This window comes from Scomber scombrus, chromosome 9 (assembly GCF_963691925.1).
Source record: "Scomber scombrus chromosome 9, fScoSco1.1, whole genome shotgun sequence".
Taxonomy (NCBI): Eukaryota; Metazoa; Chordata; class Actinopteri; order Scombriformes; family Scombridae; genus Scomber; species Scomber scombrus.
In genome coordinates, this window is record NC_084978.1 from 14369403 (window position 1) to 14385762 (window position 16360).

Below are 16360 nucleotides of genomic sequence, written 5' to 3' on the forward strand. Positions count from 1 at the left end.
TTTATTGTTCAAAGTTATTTAGTCAGCATTTAATTTATATATATATATTTGATCCTTTTTCTTAATTCAAGTTTAATATATTCATGTTTTTTTATTCATAGCTAATTATAATTATCATATAGAATGCAATCAGTGCACTGAAACAGTAATCACCACTAGGAATTTAATAGTTTATTGTAAAATTATAAAATATCACAGCCTCCATTACATATCTTTGTCACAAGTATTTGATAACCACATTTGAGGGATCACTGCAAAAAAAAAAAAAAAAAAAAGGGTTTTATATTCTGTACATAACATTATCGGCCAATATATCGATGTCTTTTTTTTATTTTGCTCCTAATATCTGTGTCGGCATCGGCCCCTGAGATCCAGTATCAATCGGGCCCTTGTGCTCAAACAACGGATCAGTTTAAGTTTGGGGTTTGGGAGCGTACTTACAAAATAAAATTGTGTATTTTACACATCTCTGTAATCAATTACAGTTTCTTCTACACATAGTCACTTAATATGTTGTCTGTTGACTTAACCAAAACCTGTTGCTAAGATACTTAATCTCGGAAGTCTTTCAGAAATGATTTGTTTAAAGTCAAACTCCTGCTGTTTTACATTACCTGCTCAGAGGTTCCGCATTCGTAACTTTACGTTAAAAAACTACAAGTCCCATGTCTGCTAGAAAGCACAGACACACTGGGTCATGTAGTTCAGACTCATAAAACACTACCGGGGAGAGAAGCATTAAAACTACATTTCCCGGACGTCATTGTTGAAAACGGAAGTTATGCGAATTTCGTGTTGGAAAAAAAAAAGTTTTAATGCTTGTTTTCATGCCAGTGGCTTAAAAAGTAACGTCGTTGTTCAACTCTCATGAGTTTGTGTTGAAGCTGTTTGAAGACTTCAAAGGTAACAATACACTTAGAAAACTGGTGCTAAATCAAGCTAAGCGGTCATATTGGAGATTATCTAGGACGTTAATCTCTAAATGTTTTTGTTTTATGAGTTTTAACAACAATAATTTTCCTTGATGGCTAACAGCGGCTACATGTTAGCTTCGTACTGTGTTAATTTGAGTTATGAGCTTCACCGTCAGCTAGTTAGTAAGTCCGTATATAATTGTTGCGTTACTTAAATGTTTAGCTGGTCTAGGCTAACATTAGACATCTGTTTAGCTTTAGTGACTTTCTGCCAACGTAGATAACTTCGCTGTCTGTGAGCTTCAGCAGCTAAAATAAACACGTTTAATTACAGAGGACTGAAGTTACTGTGTATTTTAACTCCAGCCAGTTATGGAGGTGGGTTTGTCTTGTGCAAAAAGTCTTCGAGATTACCAAACTACTTGGAAGTGCATACATTGCTTCATGGCATCTACTTGATCCACCACATTCACTGCAGATAAATACCTGACAAGCCTTTATCTGACAACCACACCTTTTTGATAGGTTTGTGAAAGATGAGAGTGTGTAGATACACGCTGTTATGAAAGCAAGTCCCTGTCTTACTCATCATGGGAGAGGGCATCCTACACAGAAAGCTGCAACAATGCAGCCCATTGAAGGAGCTAAGATGAGGAGTGTGTCGGAGAGCATGCTGAATCTCAAAGCTGGGGGCAAAGCAGCATGACACCCATAACCCCAGAGTTATCTCGATACAGAGACTAAACATTGGGACTGATGCTGTAAAAGAGTGAGCATACGTCTGATATTACAGTGGGCGCAGCAGAGATGGCATTTACTGTCAGAGTAAACAGCTTTGAGTGTAATTTTCATCCAAGTCTCTTGTCTTAATGAAGCTGGAAAGAAAAAGGCTCAGCAATGTGATCTTTAGATATCACGCCCTGCAAGTCTACAACTAATGGCCTCTCTCATTATTGATTCATCTACTTGTTTTTTCATGAACTGATAAATCTGTGACTCAACGCCCATCACAAGTAACTAGAGCCTGAAATTATGTCTTACAGTTGCTTGTGACTCACTGGCAGAAAAAACTAGAGCTGCTCCGACTCAGATTGGTCATATGTTGATAATTTAATAATCTATTTGGTGATTTTCAAAGGGGGGGGGGGGGGGGGGGGGGGGAATTGCAAGTTGTAGCCTCTTGAATGTGAGGATTTGATGCTTTTCTGCGCAAACTGAACATCTTTAAATTTTGTGTTGTTGATCAGATAAAACAAGACATTTGAAGAAGTCGCTAAGAAATAATATTGGGCATTTTTCACTATTTACTGAGATTTTATAGCCAAAACACTTAATCAAGAAAACAGTGGCCATTCAGAGTGCTTTGCATAAGGTGAAAAAATGCTACATTTAAAAAACCACAAAATTAAATAAATTAAAATAGAGTGGAATAAGATTTAAAGGTTTACTATGCAGGATTTTCCTTAAAAAAAACAACTAAAAAAACAATGTACAGACTCATCCAAAGATAATCCCTCTTAATAATCAATGTGTTTATTTGCAGAGACCCTGCCCTCCGTCTATATATTCTTATTTTTTTATGTGTTTGGGGCGTTCCTGGGTGTCAGCCATTGGTTTATTTGTGTTTAAGCCGTATTTATCTGGGTCACATGTTTGACGTTTTTATGATAATTCAAAGACTGAACAATTGAACAAAATAAAATAATGGAAACATTATTTAAAATAGTTCTTCAATAATAATTTTTAAAAATATATATTTTTGTCTGATAACCACAGGGACCAGCACCTCTGAGCAATGGGGAGTGAACCAGGCCCAGTTCAGGTCGTCACAGTGTGTAAGGAGGATCACTCCTTTGCGTTGGACACTGAGGCTTTGGCTCGGATTCTGTTGGCACCTGAAGTCCGAGATAAGCATGTAGTGGTGCTGTCGGTGGCTGGAGCCTTCAGGAAGGGGAAGAGCTTCCTGCTTGATTTCATGCTCCGTTATATGTACAGAAAGGTGAGTCACATGCCTAACACAATCTTTCAGAGTCTCGTTTTTCAAGGCAAGATACAGTATGTTGATCCATATATCTGTCGACAGCACTCAGAGGAAAGCGAGAGAGAGAGTGTGTGTGAGAGTACGTTATTAATACCAAAAAAAATTAAAGTGTTAAAGCAGCCATTGATATTGATATGAATCAAAATAGAAAAAGAATGAGGTAGGTAAAAGAAACAAATATAAATAAAGCTTAGATTATATACAATAACTAAATAGACTAACTCAATTATACACTATAAACTATAATATACTATTTGCTAAGTAATCATGAACTCATGCTGGAAAGTTTTCATGTTCACTAGTGAGAGATCACAGCAGATTATACAGACTATCCCTCTTTTCTCTTCTTTGGAAAATCACTCAGAGTCCGTAGTTGGAATGAAATCCTACACGCAGTCATCCCACATCATTGCCCGTCCCTGCTCTAACATGTGAACGGACGAGTCATTAGACTCAGCCCATAGGTGGAGTCTGTGAATTGTTTGCTTATCTGCACATATTTTTTAAATAATTCCTGACGTCATTACATTTGATGTACTCATTGATAAATCTTGATTTTGGTAGCTCTATTTTCTTTGCTCTAGCGCCACCATCAGACCAAACTTTAATCTTTCATTGCAGTTAAATGAACTGTAAACTGAGGGAGATAATTATGTCCTCTTCTTTTGTGTTGTAAAGAATGCAGAGCAGCCAGAATTTACATTTATATTTCACTGTGAAATGTCATCAGCTGCTGCTTCTGTGTTTGGGTCAATGACGTTTTTTTGTTTCTATGTGGTTTAGTCTAATTTAAAAGGATTAAAATTTCAAAATAAATATTTGAATACCTTGAACACATTATTTTATTTTGTGGACCCAGCATAACATTTCTGCTTTTAATCCATTTTTAGAGAATATATTAGAGGATTATGGCAAAAATGTCTAAGTGGTGTAACCATAAAAACTCTGTACCAAATAATTAAACTTGCTTAAAAACACTAAATTCTCAATAAAACACCATATCAACTAGTTTGGCATGATCTTACATTATAACTTTTTATATTAAATAAAGGTAATGAAATACGATTGTTCTATATATAAAATAGAATCTGGGGAGTCATGTAAATCAGGAACCATTTCATTTTGAATAAAATGAAGTAATCATTTGTATAAGTACTCTTAAATACACTGTAGGTGGATAAAATATTTAATATTTATCATTCTTTTGTAGTAACACCATTTGACATTTTCAGGTGCATTCAGTCTTTTGGTAAAAAAAAAGAAAATGTTGCAAATGTCATTTCAAATGGCATAAACCCAACAAATATACAAAATGTACATTTTAACAAACCTGATGCTTCTTTTAAAACAATTTTTAAAGATATTTCTGAATTGCCCATCTTGCCGACCCTTATTTGTCACTGACCTGTTCATCAGGATCACTGAAAGAACACGACAGGCCATGTTTAATTTTTTAAGTAAACCAGAAGATTTCTTAACCTTTTCCTTTCAGTGGACTCAAAAGTGTAATTTTGTATTACTTCAGGATGATGAAAACTGGCTGGGTAAGGACGATGAGCCGCTGACAGGGTTTTCATGGAGGGGAGGTTCAGAACCAGAGACAACTGGCATCCAGCTGTGGAGCGAAGTTTTCCCCGTCCAAAGGAGTGATGGAACAGAGGTACTTATGTTTTCATTTATTTACTTATTGGATTCAAGTTTGTTGGACTGAAAACAGTTTAAGAAATAAAACAATCAAGTTCATTAAAAATAAATCAATTTATTAATTAATGCATATAAAGACATTTCTGTGAGAGCTCCTTGGTTTGTTTGGGCTTTTTTCTGATTTTGCTCCCTTAAACTGCATCACCTCTTCATTCAGTAGTGATTCCCTGATCCTTTGGACCAGAATCAGTGTTGAAACAGACCTTTTACACAGTTTCTGGTATCAGTATCTGCTGTCATTCAGTGTTTAAAGCTACAGTAATAATCTCTGTGTCACCTTACATCAAAAATAATCCCGATGAGATCTGCACAGTGAAGTAGACTGATTTTAAATTAGGGAAAAATAATGACCTGGTATCTGTCTTGTGCTCGACAGCAGATAATCAGGGTTGAGGTACTGGAATTATTATTGAGAGTGGAAAGTGGTGAAAGTGGTGAATCACAACTTTTCATCTTAATGTTTTGTTACTAGGCTTTCATTTGTTAGTCTGACCTGCATGTCTGATAAAGCTTTAATCAGCAAACAATTCTGCTGTTATGCTACAGATGATGATAAGAGTTGAGAGAATAGAAACAACGAGAGACAGTGGTTCAGAAGTTTACAGTTCCCTTCCCAGTACTGAAGCAGTTGTGTTTTCTTTAATCTGTATAAACCTCCACACAAGCCAGAATTTGTCCTGTAGTTTGTTTAACATTATATTACACAGTATACCATACTGGCCCAAACATAAGACAAGTCTGATTGAAAGACACTCTCCATTTCCAACACCTGTTTCTGGAAATGGTAAATGGCTGCTCATGTAGCATTTTTATCCAAAGTGCTTTACAACGTTTCTGCTGCTCACTCACCTGTTCACACACACACACACACACACACACACCAATGGCAGCAAGCTACCACGCAGGGTGCCGACGCAACCATCAAAAGTAATTTTAGGATTTCAGTATCTCACCAAATGACATTTCGACATGCAGACAGGAGGAACTGGGAAAGTTTCCCTGAGATCTTTGAGTCCTCTTCCTAGAAGCCTTTTCTCTCATAAAAGTGAAATACTTCCAGCAAAGCAAGACATAAATCCCACCAGTCACACACACTAACACTCTCTCCTGTCAGTTTATATTTTTTCAGACAGTCTGTTTGAGCTCTTCGTCATCGATGGATCTTGGCTGTTTGACAATTGATTCAGTGTTTCTGCACATCATGTCATGAATTTCCTCTGTAGCAGTAAATCCTGCAGTTAAACTGAGATAACCAAACACTTTTAGTGCTGGCTTAGTCCAACAGACTCGTCATAAACAGACCAGAAGACACTTGTTATCCCTGCAAAAATAATGCTTCAAACTACTTTTTTGTTTGTCCTGCAGGTGGCGGTAGTGTTGATGGATACTCAGGGAGCGTTTGATGACCAGTCCACTGTGAAGGACTGTGCCACCATCTTTGCCCTCAGCACCATGACCAGCTCAGTACAGGTGACTCATCTCGTCTTTGACATCATAACGTTTCTTTTTTTTTTAAACTTCTTTTTATTTTGTTTTCACATCAGTCATACAGTGCATCAAAACAATTCTTATATGGCATAGAGATGAATACCAATTATGTCAGTCTTAGGGGGTTCAGACGGGTAGTCCATGGATTGAAGGCATAGCCCACAAGGGTCAAACACTTAATAGACTGATCTACATCCTTCAATAGGTTAATACATTGTTATTCCTAGACCTGTCTTCCGGTTCCAGCAGAGAAGACACAAAAACATAAACAAAGATAAAGGTATTTATAAATATACATATATATATATATATATATATATATATATATATATAAAAAAGGTTATATCAAGTGGAGATGTAACACAATAGAGGTCCAGTTATTGAGGAATGCGTCTGACTTTAGCTGTAAAACTGCAGTGGTATATTCCATGTGATACACCTCTTGGACTCTATCCCTCCATTGGACTATCGTGGGGGGCCGTGGCTTCAACCAGGAGGCCGTTATGACTTTATTATCAATTAGCAGAAGTGTCCTTAACAGTTTTGTATGGCTATCTTCCAGAAAGTCCTATGTCCAATAAAAAATGTATTGGATCCATCGGTAGGTCTATAGATAAGCATTGCTTTATTTCTCTTTGTATATTTTTCCAATATTCTAATACTTTTGGACAATCCCAGAATATATGTGTGTGGTCCCCCAGTAAGCCACAACCCCTCCAACACTCAGGTGGAGTATTACTCCACTTTGATGTAACCAGAGGTGTTCTAAAATATCTCATTCTCAGCTTCCAACCATATTCCCTCCAACTGAGGCTATTTGTTACCTTATGCCCCTGTTCAAATGAATTTTCCCACTGTTTGTCAGATATTATTGTATTCATCTCCAATTCCCATTTTTCTTTAATATCCAGGTTATTTTCTCGCAGATCTTCTTGTAGTGCCTTATATAGATGTGATATACATTTTTTGTCACTGTTCCCTGTATAGTTGAAATGAAAATATACTCTTATTTTAGATGGTAGGGAACAAAGCTCTTCCCATTCTTTATGTTTCTTTAGATAGTCTCTTATTTGTAAGAACCTGGAAAAGTCTTCAGTTGCTAAATCGTACTTTTCTTTAATTTGTTCATCATAACGTTTCTCAAAGTGAATTCCTGTAATAAATGCTCACATTGTTTCTCTGTTGTAGATCTACAATCTGTCACAGAACATACAAGAGGACGATCTGCAACAGCTACAGGTCTGATTATGTCAGAGCATATATATTTTGATGACACTTATTTCACTGTATCCAGAAATGCTACTTGTTTTATTAACATTAATATATTGTCGTATCAGAAATCACCAGGAGTCGTCCAGTTGAATGCAGTTAGAGTTTTATTGTCGACAGCAAAACCCGGAATCATTATATACAGACAGAATCTATGCATAAATGACACAATGAACTAAGATGAGGGTCTCTTTTATACTTCTAATATTGCTGACCTCTGTGAAAAAGTTTCAGGATTTTCCCACAGCTCATTCAGCTGCTGCTCAGTTACTATATTCACAACAGGCCATATCAATTTTAATACTGTTCAATTACTTTTCGTACTGCATTCTCTTTTAAAAATAGTAATAACAAAAGTGTGGTATATTTAATCACATACATTTTAGTTTATATTTATCAGATCATCAACTGTGCTTATTCGCTCAGTAAGTGCAGAATCACATACACCTCTTCTTTTAACATAATGCTCTCAGTTTTGATCATCTTTAGCAAATAATAGTCAACAATCAAGTACCCTTTTAGCAGTTACAACATTGTTCATTGTTAGTAACTATCACCAAAATGTTACTCTACAATATCGTCAAAGTTGTTTTTTCTTTGTCTGACATAAAGGCGTTAGTAAGCAAGTCAGTCATTTTAGTGTGTGGGTCATTTTTGCTGCTTCTCTGAGTTTTGCAGCTTTGTATTAATTCCTGTATCCTGTCTTCCTCCTCCTCACAGCTGTTCACAGAGTACGGCCGTCTTGCCATGGATGAAATCTTTCTGAAGCCATTTCAGGTAAGTAAGGGAAATGGTTTGCAAGGCGTCCCAACATGGACTGAAATCTTTGCACTCTATGCACTTCTGCTCAGTTTTTCACTGTCTGTACAGGCCTGTACTGTAACAAGCAGAAAAATCTTAAATCCGGACTAGGCTGGATTTTTTTATTTGTTCTTTGTATGCAAATTCACTGAAGTAAGTAAGGGAAACCATAACATTTAGTGCATTGTTGCTGATGTTGGACATAGATCTAATGTTTTGTTGTTGTTTTTAATGAAAAATATTTGTCACTTTTTATTTCCTCCTACAGTCTTTGATGTTTGTAATCAGGGATTGGAGTTTTCCCTATGAATACACCTACGGGTTTAAAGGAGGCAAGGAATTCCTGGATAAACGGTTACAGGTACCAATTTCGGTCTTGTTGAGTTGGAATAAATACACTTGGACCTCAGCTATAAACAGATTTCCTGTATTTTACTTACTGTCAACAACCTTCATGTGCAGAGTTAAACTAGCAATGAACTCATCCTTCTTACAAGTATTGGTGAATGGGTGAAACTGTTGCACTGGGCGATGTTCCTTCACCCTGAAGAGTATGAACATGTTATTTTAAGAAAAGACTAATAATAGCGAGGACATTTTCATTCTCAGGAGAGTAGTTGGGATTACAGTTTTTTTCTAGCTTTTTGAGCTACATATCACAACCTCCTAACTTTGTACTAAAGTTCTTGACAATGTTCAGTTTAGTTCAAAGTAGTTTTTGGAAAACAGTGTAGGTCTGCAGCACAGAGGAAAAATATATATATCGGGCTTTGGATACACACACAATAAGTAGATCAATTCATTGTTGGTTTGTCTCTGCACAAAACAACAATAAGAAAAATACAGAAAATCATTTGGCTAAATCATTTTCAAAGGTTAAGGAGGCGCAACATGAGGAGCTGCAAACAGTGAGGGAGCACATCCATTCATGCTTCACCAACATTTCCTGCTTCTTGTTACCTCACCCTGGGTTAAAGGTTGCCACCCACCCTGCTTTTCGGGGACAACTTGAAGGTAAGATCTCTAGTTCTCCATACAGTTTGACCTTATGTAAGTGTAGTACAATACACTGAGTGCTGTCCTAAGCTTTATTACACCTATTTTGTCAGATGTGGCGCCGGAGTTTAAAGAGCAGCTGCAGAGTTTAATCCCCAAACTGCTGCACCCAGACAGACTGGCTGAGAAAGAAATAAATGGAAACAAAGTTACCTGCAGGGGCCTGCTCGAGTTCTTCAAGGTAACGTCTTTTCCGTCTGAGTGTCCCTGCTGAACCTGAATCAGTTTGTCATATCTCATATTGTGATTTTTGTGTCACCAGGCTTACATCAAGATTTACCAGGGAGAAGACTTGCCACAGCCAAAGACTATGCTCATGGTACGGTGGTAATAAGACACACATTTTTCCTGTTAATAAATTTTCCTTTTGACACTCAGCTATGGACAAGAATTATTTTGACATGCTTTTTTGTTATTTACTATTGTCTATATGTATGTTTGTGTCACAAGGCTACAGCAGAGGCCAATAACCTGGCAGCCGTGGCAACAGCCAAAGATGAATACTACAAAAACATGGAGAAGGTGGGTTCACTTACATGTTAAAGATGATGTATTAACCATATTGTGATCACTTTTGGCAATGCGGGACATGTGAACATCATAAAAGGGATTATTATTATTACCATTAGCTTATACTATAAAGTGAGAGAGAAATGATTGGTAAATTTGAACTTTTCTCTGTTTTCCTCTCTAAGGTGTGTGGAGGAGACCTGCCCTATGTGTCTCCTGACTCTCTGGAGGACAAGCATCAGTTTAACTCCCGAGGAGCTCTTCACACCTTCTCCTCGACCAAGAAGATGGGCGGACAAGAGTTTTGTGACCGTTACCAAGCACAGCTGGAAAAGGAGCTGGAGGAAATGTGGCAGTCTTTCAGCAAGCATAACGAGGTACGAGACTATGCTATAAGCGTAACATAAAACTTTGTATGTTTTAATTTTTTTAGATGTTTTTTTTTCTTATGGTTATTATTAAACCTTAAAAACATCTGAGTGTGACTCTTATATTAGTGAGTTAGTACAACATTAAAGTTTTCACATACGCAGTGTTTCATGTATTCCTTTTATTATCATACAAAAACAAATTCATGGCTGTTTTTGGCAATGATAGGACTCAAAAATTGTTCTTAATTGTGTGTTTTTTTTCTCTCCTTTTTTTTGTAAAAGTCAAAAAATCTCTTCAGCGCTTTCCGGACCCCTGCAGTGCTGTTTGTGCTTGTGTGCCTCCTCTACGTGGTTTCAGGTGTGTTTCTCTTCGTCGGCCTGTCTACCTTTGCCCTGGTGTGTGACTGCAGTCTGGGCGTGGTCATGATGGCCATACTGACGTGGGCCTTCATCCGCTACTCCGGTCGGTATCGGACTGTAGGAGGAGCCATTGATCAGGCAGCAGGTGTTGTCCTGGAGCAGGTGAGAATAATGGGCCTTTTGATTCAGTTTATTGACTGATCTTTGCACATGTATGTTATTCAGAGCTTTTATTTTTAGCATTTTTCAGTGAACTGCCTTATTAAAACCACTAGAGGGAGCTATTCATACTAGAAAGAACAACAAAAATGGCATTTAGTAATCCTAGGATAAAATAAATTAATAGTAGTCTAGTTTAAGTACATTTTAAAATTAAGTAAATTAAGTGAATGTACGGTGTGAATTATAAAAGTGGGTATTAGTAGATTTAGAGGTTAAAGTTAAAATATGTTCTTGTCACTTGAGAAAGAGGAGGGGGACACTCTGCAGAAGTTTGGATGTTCTTATTAAGTACAGAGCCAGTGTGACAGGAAGTCACACTGTATGGTGGTCAGCAGGGCCCACATTTATAAACAAGAAACAGACTATTATAGCTAAAGCAATATTCATTGTCCTATGTCAAGTCATTTCTGACCTTTGATAGTAGCAAAGACTGTGGTGTCATCAGAAAAGGCAAGGTCTGACTCATGTGGCTGAATGAAATCACAGGTTAACTGTGTGGTTTTTTAGCCAGCTGCAGTGTAGATAATCTATCCGTTAAGTGTTGACTTTTGGCTCGATTGACTTGTTTTAAAAGCTGTTTTCTACTGAAAGGCCGATTTAAATATAAACTTCTCAGAGGCAATGTGATTGTAAACACACATTCAGAGGACAACAGCAACATAATCATCCATCTGAATCAGCATGCTATGTGCTGGACGATGTTCACCAGCTAGTTGTTAACTTTGTCAGTCAGCTGTTTGTTGCTGCAGTCTTGCTTGTACTTTTATTGCTGTCAATTCTGTGTTAATATTATAAGAAATTTGGAGCATTCTTTAGGATAAAACAGACACAATTAAAAATGTGTGAGACGAACAGAAAACAAAACTAACCCCATTAACAGCCGTCGGCATCCATTTACTGTTCTTCCAGGAGTTCACTCCTTTTACTTTCACAAAACCAGAAGTGGTTTGAAACAATCGACTGCACTCATGCTGGCAGAGTTAAATATATGACCGATGAGGTTGAGAGCTTTCATTGAATTAACCACAACAGAGAAAAACTGAAGTGAGGGAGTGTCGCAAGAAGCACTTGAAACCGCATGCAGTCAAATGAACTGTCTTCCCCTTTCTCCCTTTCTCCCTTTCTCCAGGCCACGGTGGCGTTAAACAAGTCGAGAGGAACAAGCATCGTAGAACACAAGAAATCCAGTTAGAGGACCTCTGAACCTTCATAATCTCGATGCAATGCAACCACAGCGCACAACACAGGCACACATTCAGCACTAAAGCCTTATCATGCCACCCACTGGAACAAACATGCAGCTAAACTACATTGGCACAGGCTACAAATGCACAAATGGTACAAAATGCCAATTTACCAGCATCTTTATTGTGCACGTTACTCTGCCTGTTGAAGCCCAGGCTCAAGTAAAGGTGACTGGATTCATTGAGACAGGGGTCAAACTGTCACAATCCCTCTGATTGATACTTAATGTCTTAAATCGACACTGCCGTCATTTTACAAGTTTACAATTGGTCTTAAAAGACAAGTCAGCGTTTACCTTGAAACTTCTAAAACACTTTAAATTGTATTTAAATTGAATGCATCTCACGTGGCTGTATATTGTTCAGACAGGGGTAGTCAGGGTGCTTTCCAGCGAGCTTCTGCAGTATATCTTTATAATAATTACTTAAAAATGCTGGCTTTAAAGCTTCTATCTTTATACATATTTCTTTGTGGCTATATTTTTTTTACTTTGTGGCCTTAAAAACATTCCATTGTGTTTCTAGATTTACATTATCTTTGATATAGATTTGCATTTCTAGAAATGTGAACTGTCACTACTTTGTTAGTAGAAGTGAAAATGCACTTTCTATATATAGCTCAGCAGATTTTGGAAGCTGTTTGTAATGGAAGTTCAGTTGAAACTTGTTTGTTTCAAATGCTTTGCTGATTATTCCTTGAAGGAAATATGTACACTTTGTAGATTTTGCTACTAGGTACTAGACTCTTCTAGACAAATTATATATAGGATCCTTATTCTGCAAAACTCCAAAGATAAATGCATTATTGGAATAGTCAAATGTGCTGAACGCCCAACATAAGAATACAGCAACCAGACAGCCAAAGAGTTAGCTTTAATTATTGTATCAAATATAAGTTATACTTCAGTCTTGTACTCTTCGCTTCAAATATATATATAGAATATAAGTTGAAATATAGTCTGCAGTGTAAACAGAGTTTTATTCATTCAAGCACATAAAATGGCAGTGAAATTAACAGTGAGAAAAATCTTTCTCACTGAAACTCGTGTTAAACAGACATGGAAACATTTAACAAGAAGACAGGCGAGAACATGCTCATAACAAGCAGGAGAAACCTGCAGTAAATGAGACTGTGGGCCTGTTTTTGTAGTGCAGTGAGAAAGTACTCTGAGCTGCATCGTTGTGTTGTAGAACAGAGTGCACATTGATGATCTGGCTACAAGTTAAAGGAAAATGTGGATATTTAAACAATTTCACATTTCTCAAACTGTAAGAACACTTGTCAACATATAACAGATTTCAGTATATGAGCAATGACAAACTCATTTGGGAGAAATGTACATTTATATCTGAATCCAGCATCGCATGTTGAGGTTACAGCTTATCTTTGAATGACTTGCACGTTTAAGAGTTACATAACCTATAAAGCCATACTACAGAAATGACAAAAATTATAAATTGGGGGTGGCTTGACTTGGTCCGTTAGTCCTCATGTACATGTGGCCATCTAGTCAGTCACCTGCAGATAATTAAAAACATAGACTAGATTTATAATTGTTTTTTTCCTTTTGTGAGGCCAAGCAGGGCTTCCTTGTATCTGCGCCTCTCTGAATATAATCAAATGCAGATTATTTCGGAAACATTGGATTGGAGAATGTGGAATGGCAAGTATTTAATAAAATAAGCCTTTAAATACCATGAGACTTTATGGCCTCAGACAGAAAGTAGATTCCTGTAGTCTGGACTTATAATGCATTGTGCACTTCAAAATTAACCATATACGTACATAGACACAGAATAGGAAATAAAAGTGCTTTAATCTCAGTCATTCCATTATGTGCCAGTAATGAGAATACAGGGCTAAATGTGATCATACAAACAACGAGGATGAGAGGATAACAGAGATTCTCAGTCCACGATTTTTTGACCAACATTTTGAACATTCCATGTCTTTCCCTGTTGGCAAGAGGAGGAACCTTCAGGGTGTTTCACAGCACTTACGATTGCACCTGCCTTCCTTTTTGGTGGATTTTGCAAACAGCTTGTTCCAAAAGTTACTCAATGCATGCAATATTTTGGTAACCGCCACTGTAATCATCTCTTGCAGGGGTATAGTGGCCTTGACTTGAGAAATGCTGTTTTATAAAGAATAAACAGAGCTTGAAACTGTTAACTCGTCTTTCCAATCTCTTCATTCAAATGGTTCTTTTTTTAATTGTTTTTTATTAAGTGCCACCAGGTATAAAACTCAGTCCAAGTCATGTTTAACTGAAGACATTCACCCAAAAACAACATGAGCAAGTAAAAGCTTGTCACAAAATAGCACTCAAAGCCACTGAACATTATTTACTGTCCCAGCTATATTTTTAGACATTTTTAGATTTATGTTAGGTTTTAAAAAGACATTTAAACATTTCATTTGAATGTAATGGTGCAGCTGCAATTTATTCAGTCTTATATTGCATTTGATATTTGATTTGATTGTATTAAATTGTATTAAACTTGTCATTGCACAGAGTAAGCACCTGTATATATAAATGTAGTTTAGCATCTAACCAGACAGTGCAAACAGTAGCCAAGTGCATAAAGACATTATAAATATACGGACAGGTAACAACATCAAGTGTCTTAGTAAGGTGTTGGTCATCATGTGATGACAGAACAGCTTCAGTGCTCCTTGTTATTGATTCTACAGTCTCTGAACTCTACTGGAGGGATGAACACCAATCATCAAAAGATATTCCCTCATTTGGTGTTTTGATGACGGCGACGTTCAGCACTGTCTAATATGTCAGTCCAAAGTCTCTCATAGCTGTTCAACTGCGTAGAGATCTGGTGACTGGAGGACACAGCATATGATTCACATCATTTCATATTCATCAAACCATTCAGTGACCCCTCGTGCCCTATGAATGGGGGCATTGTCATCCTGGAAGACACCACTCCCATCAGGACAGAAATGTTTCATCATAGGATAAAGGTGATCACTCAGAACAACTTTATATTGATTTTCAGCAACTCTTCCCTCTGGGGACAAGTGGACCACAGCATAACAGAGCCACCAGATCCCCTCACTGTAGGTGTCAAGTATTCAGACCTGTACTATTGTTTTTCTTTAAATGTGTCACCTGTCTGTAATTGATTGCTCATATAATGAACCATATGGAATATGGTATGACAGGCACAATACAAACAAATACACACAACATAGACTAATAAACTATTATATGGTATGAGTATGTGTTGCATTATTATGTCCAATAATGTACTTATATGCACAGTATGAGCAGTAACAATACAGTATGTTGAATAGTATGAGTTACACTGCTGTGTATTGTGTACAGTGTAAACAAAGAGCTAGCATGTTAAAAGAGGTCATGGCATCTTATATTTTCTCAACTTTTGTGGTTTTGTTAATTTTGGAGCAACTGAAACAGTATGTGTTCTCGTGCTTATAACGTGGTTTTCTCTTAATGTTTTTTTTTCTGTGGGGGAGGGGCGTGGATATTCTGCCACATAATGAATGTAGGTCATCGTGTGTTTGTGTTTACAACCACAGCGCCGTTGCTATAGCTACATGCCCCTTAAAAAAATAAACACAAAAAATAGCTGCTACATCATGTGAATGAGAGCTCAGAGCTGTTACATTACAGCAGCAGCGTCGTTTTCTCTCTCTCTCTCTCTCTCTCTCTCTCTCTCTCTCTCTCTCTCTCTCTCTCTCTCTCTCTCTCTCACACACACACACACAGGCGAAATGTTGTGGCTGCAGCTCCCGGATTTGACGTGTCATTCCCCGCTGCCTCTCATCCTCACACTGGCTTTCTCTCTCTCTCTCTCTCTCTCTCTCTCTCTCTCTCTCTCTCTCTCTCTCTCTCTCTCTCTCTCTCTCCCTCTCCCTCTCTCTCTTTCTTTCTCTCCCCGCAACGCGATGCCGTGCAAAAAAATCTGCTATAGCGAATTTGGTGTCCCTTGTTTCCTTATATGGTGATCAGCGTCGCGGCCCGACCCTCCTCGTGCTGTGAGCGAGGCGCGCCTGCACTGACCGCCGCCGCCGCTCACCGTTCACTTCCAAATATGGAAGTGAGTTCAACAAAAACCACACGAGGAGGGGAGGGGAGGGAGAGAGGGAGAGAGAGACTGGGAAAGACAAAGGGAGAGAGAGGATGGATGGCGGAGCATTACCTCCCATCCTTATAATCACCCCCCGCGCCATTGGTCTAATAATTAATACTCCGTCTTTATACCCCGGCACCCAAATTACACTGTCACTCACAGTTATGGACTTTGTAAAATATGCACTAATGATTACTTTTGTATTGGCGTACAGTAAACTAAAGATAATATAATAATAGATAAAAGCTTCATACGAGCTCTGACAAA

At 37.7% G+C, this 16360-nt stretch overlaps 1 protein-coding gene across 1 annotated transcript; it reads left to right on the forward strand.

The window, feature by feature from the left end:
• The first annotated feature begins 810 nt into the window (after nt 1–810).
• Nucleotides 811–14153, forward strand: atl3 (atlastin 3). Its single transcript, XM_062425461.1, has 14 exons — nt 811–903; nt 2691–2913; nt 4481–4615; nt 6025–6129; nt 7336–7386; nt 8137–8193; nt 8486–8578; nt 9093–9231; nt 9327–9454; nt 9536–9592; nt 9724–9795; nt 9969–10160; nt 10437–10676; nt 11866–14153. The coding sequence occupies exons 2-14, from the start codon at nt 2710–2712 to the stop codon at nt 11926–11928; spliced, it is 1536 nt and encodes a 511-aa protein (XP_062281445.1). The 5' UTR covers nt 811–903; nt 2691–2709; the 3' UTR covers nt 11929–14153.
• The last annotated feature ends 2207 nt before the right edge of the window (nt 14154–16360 follow it).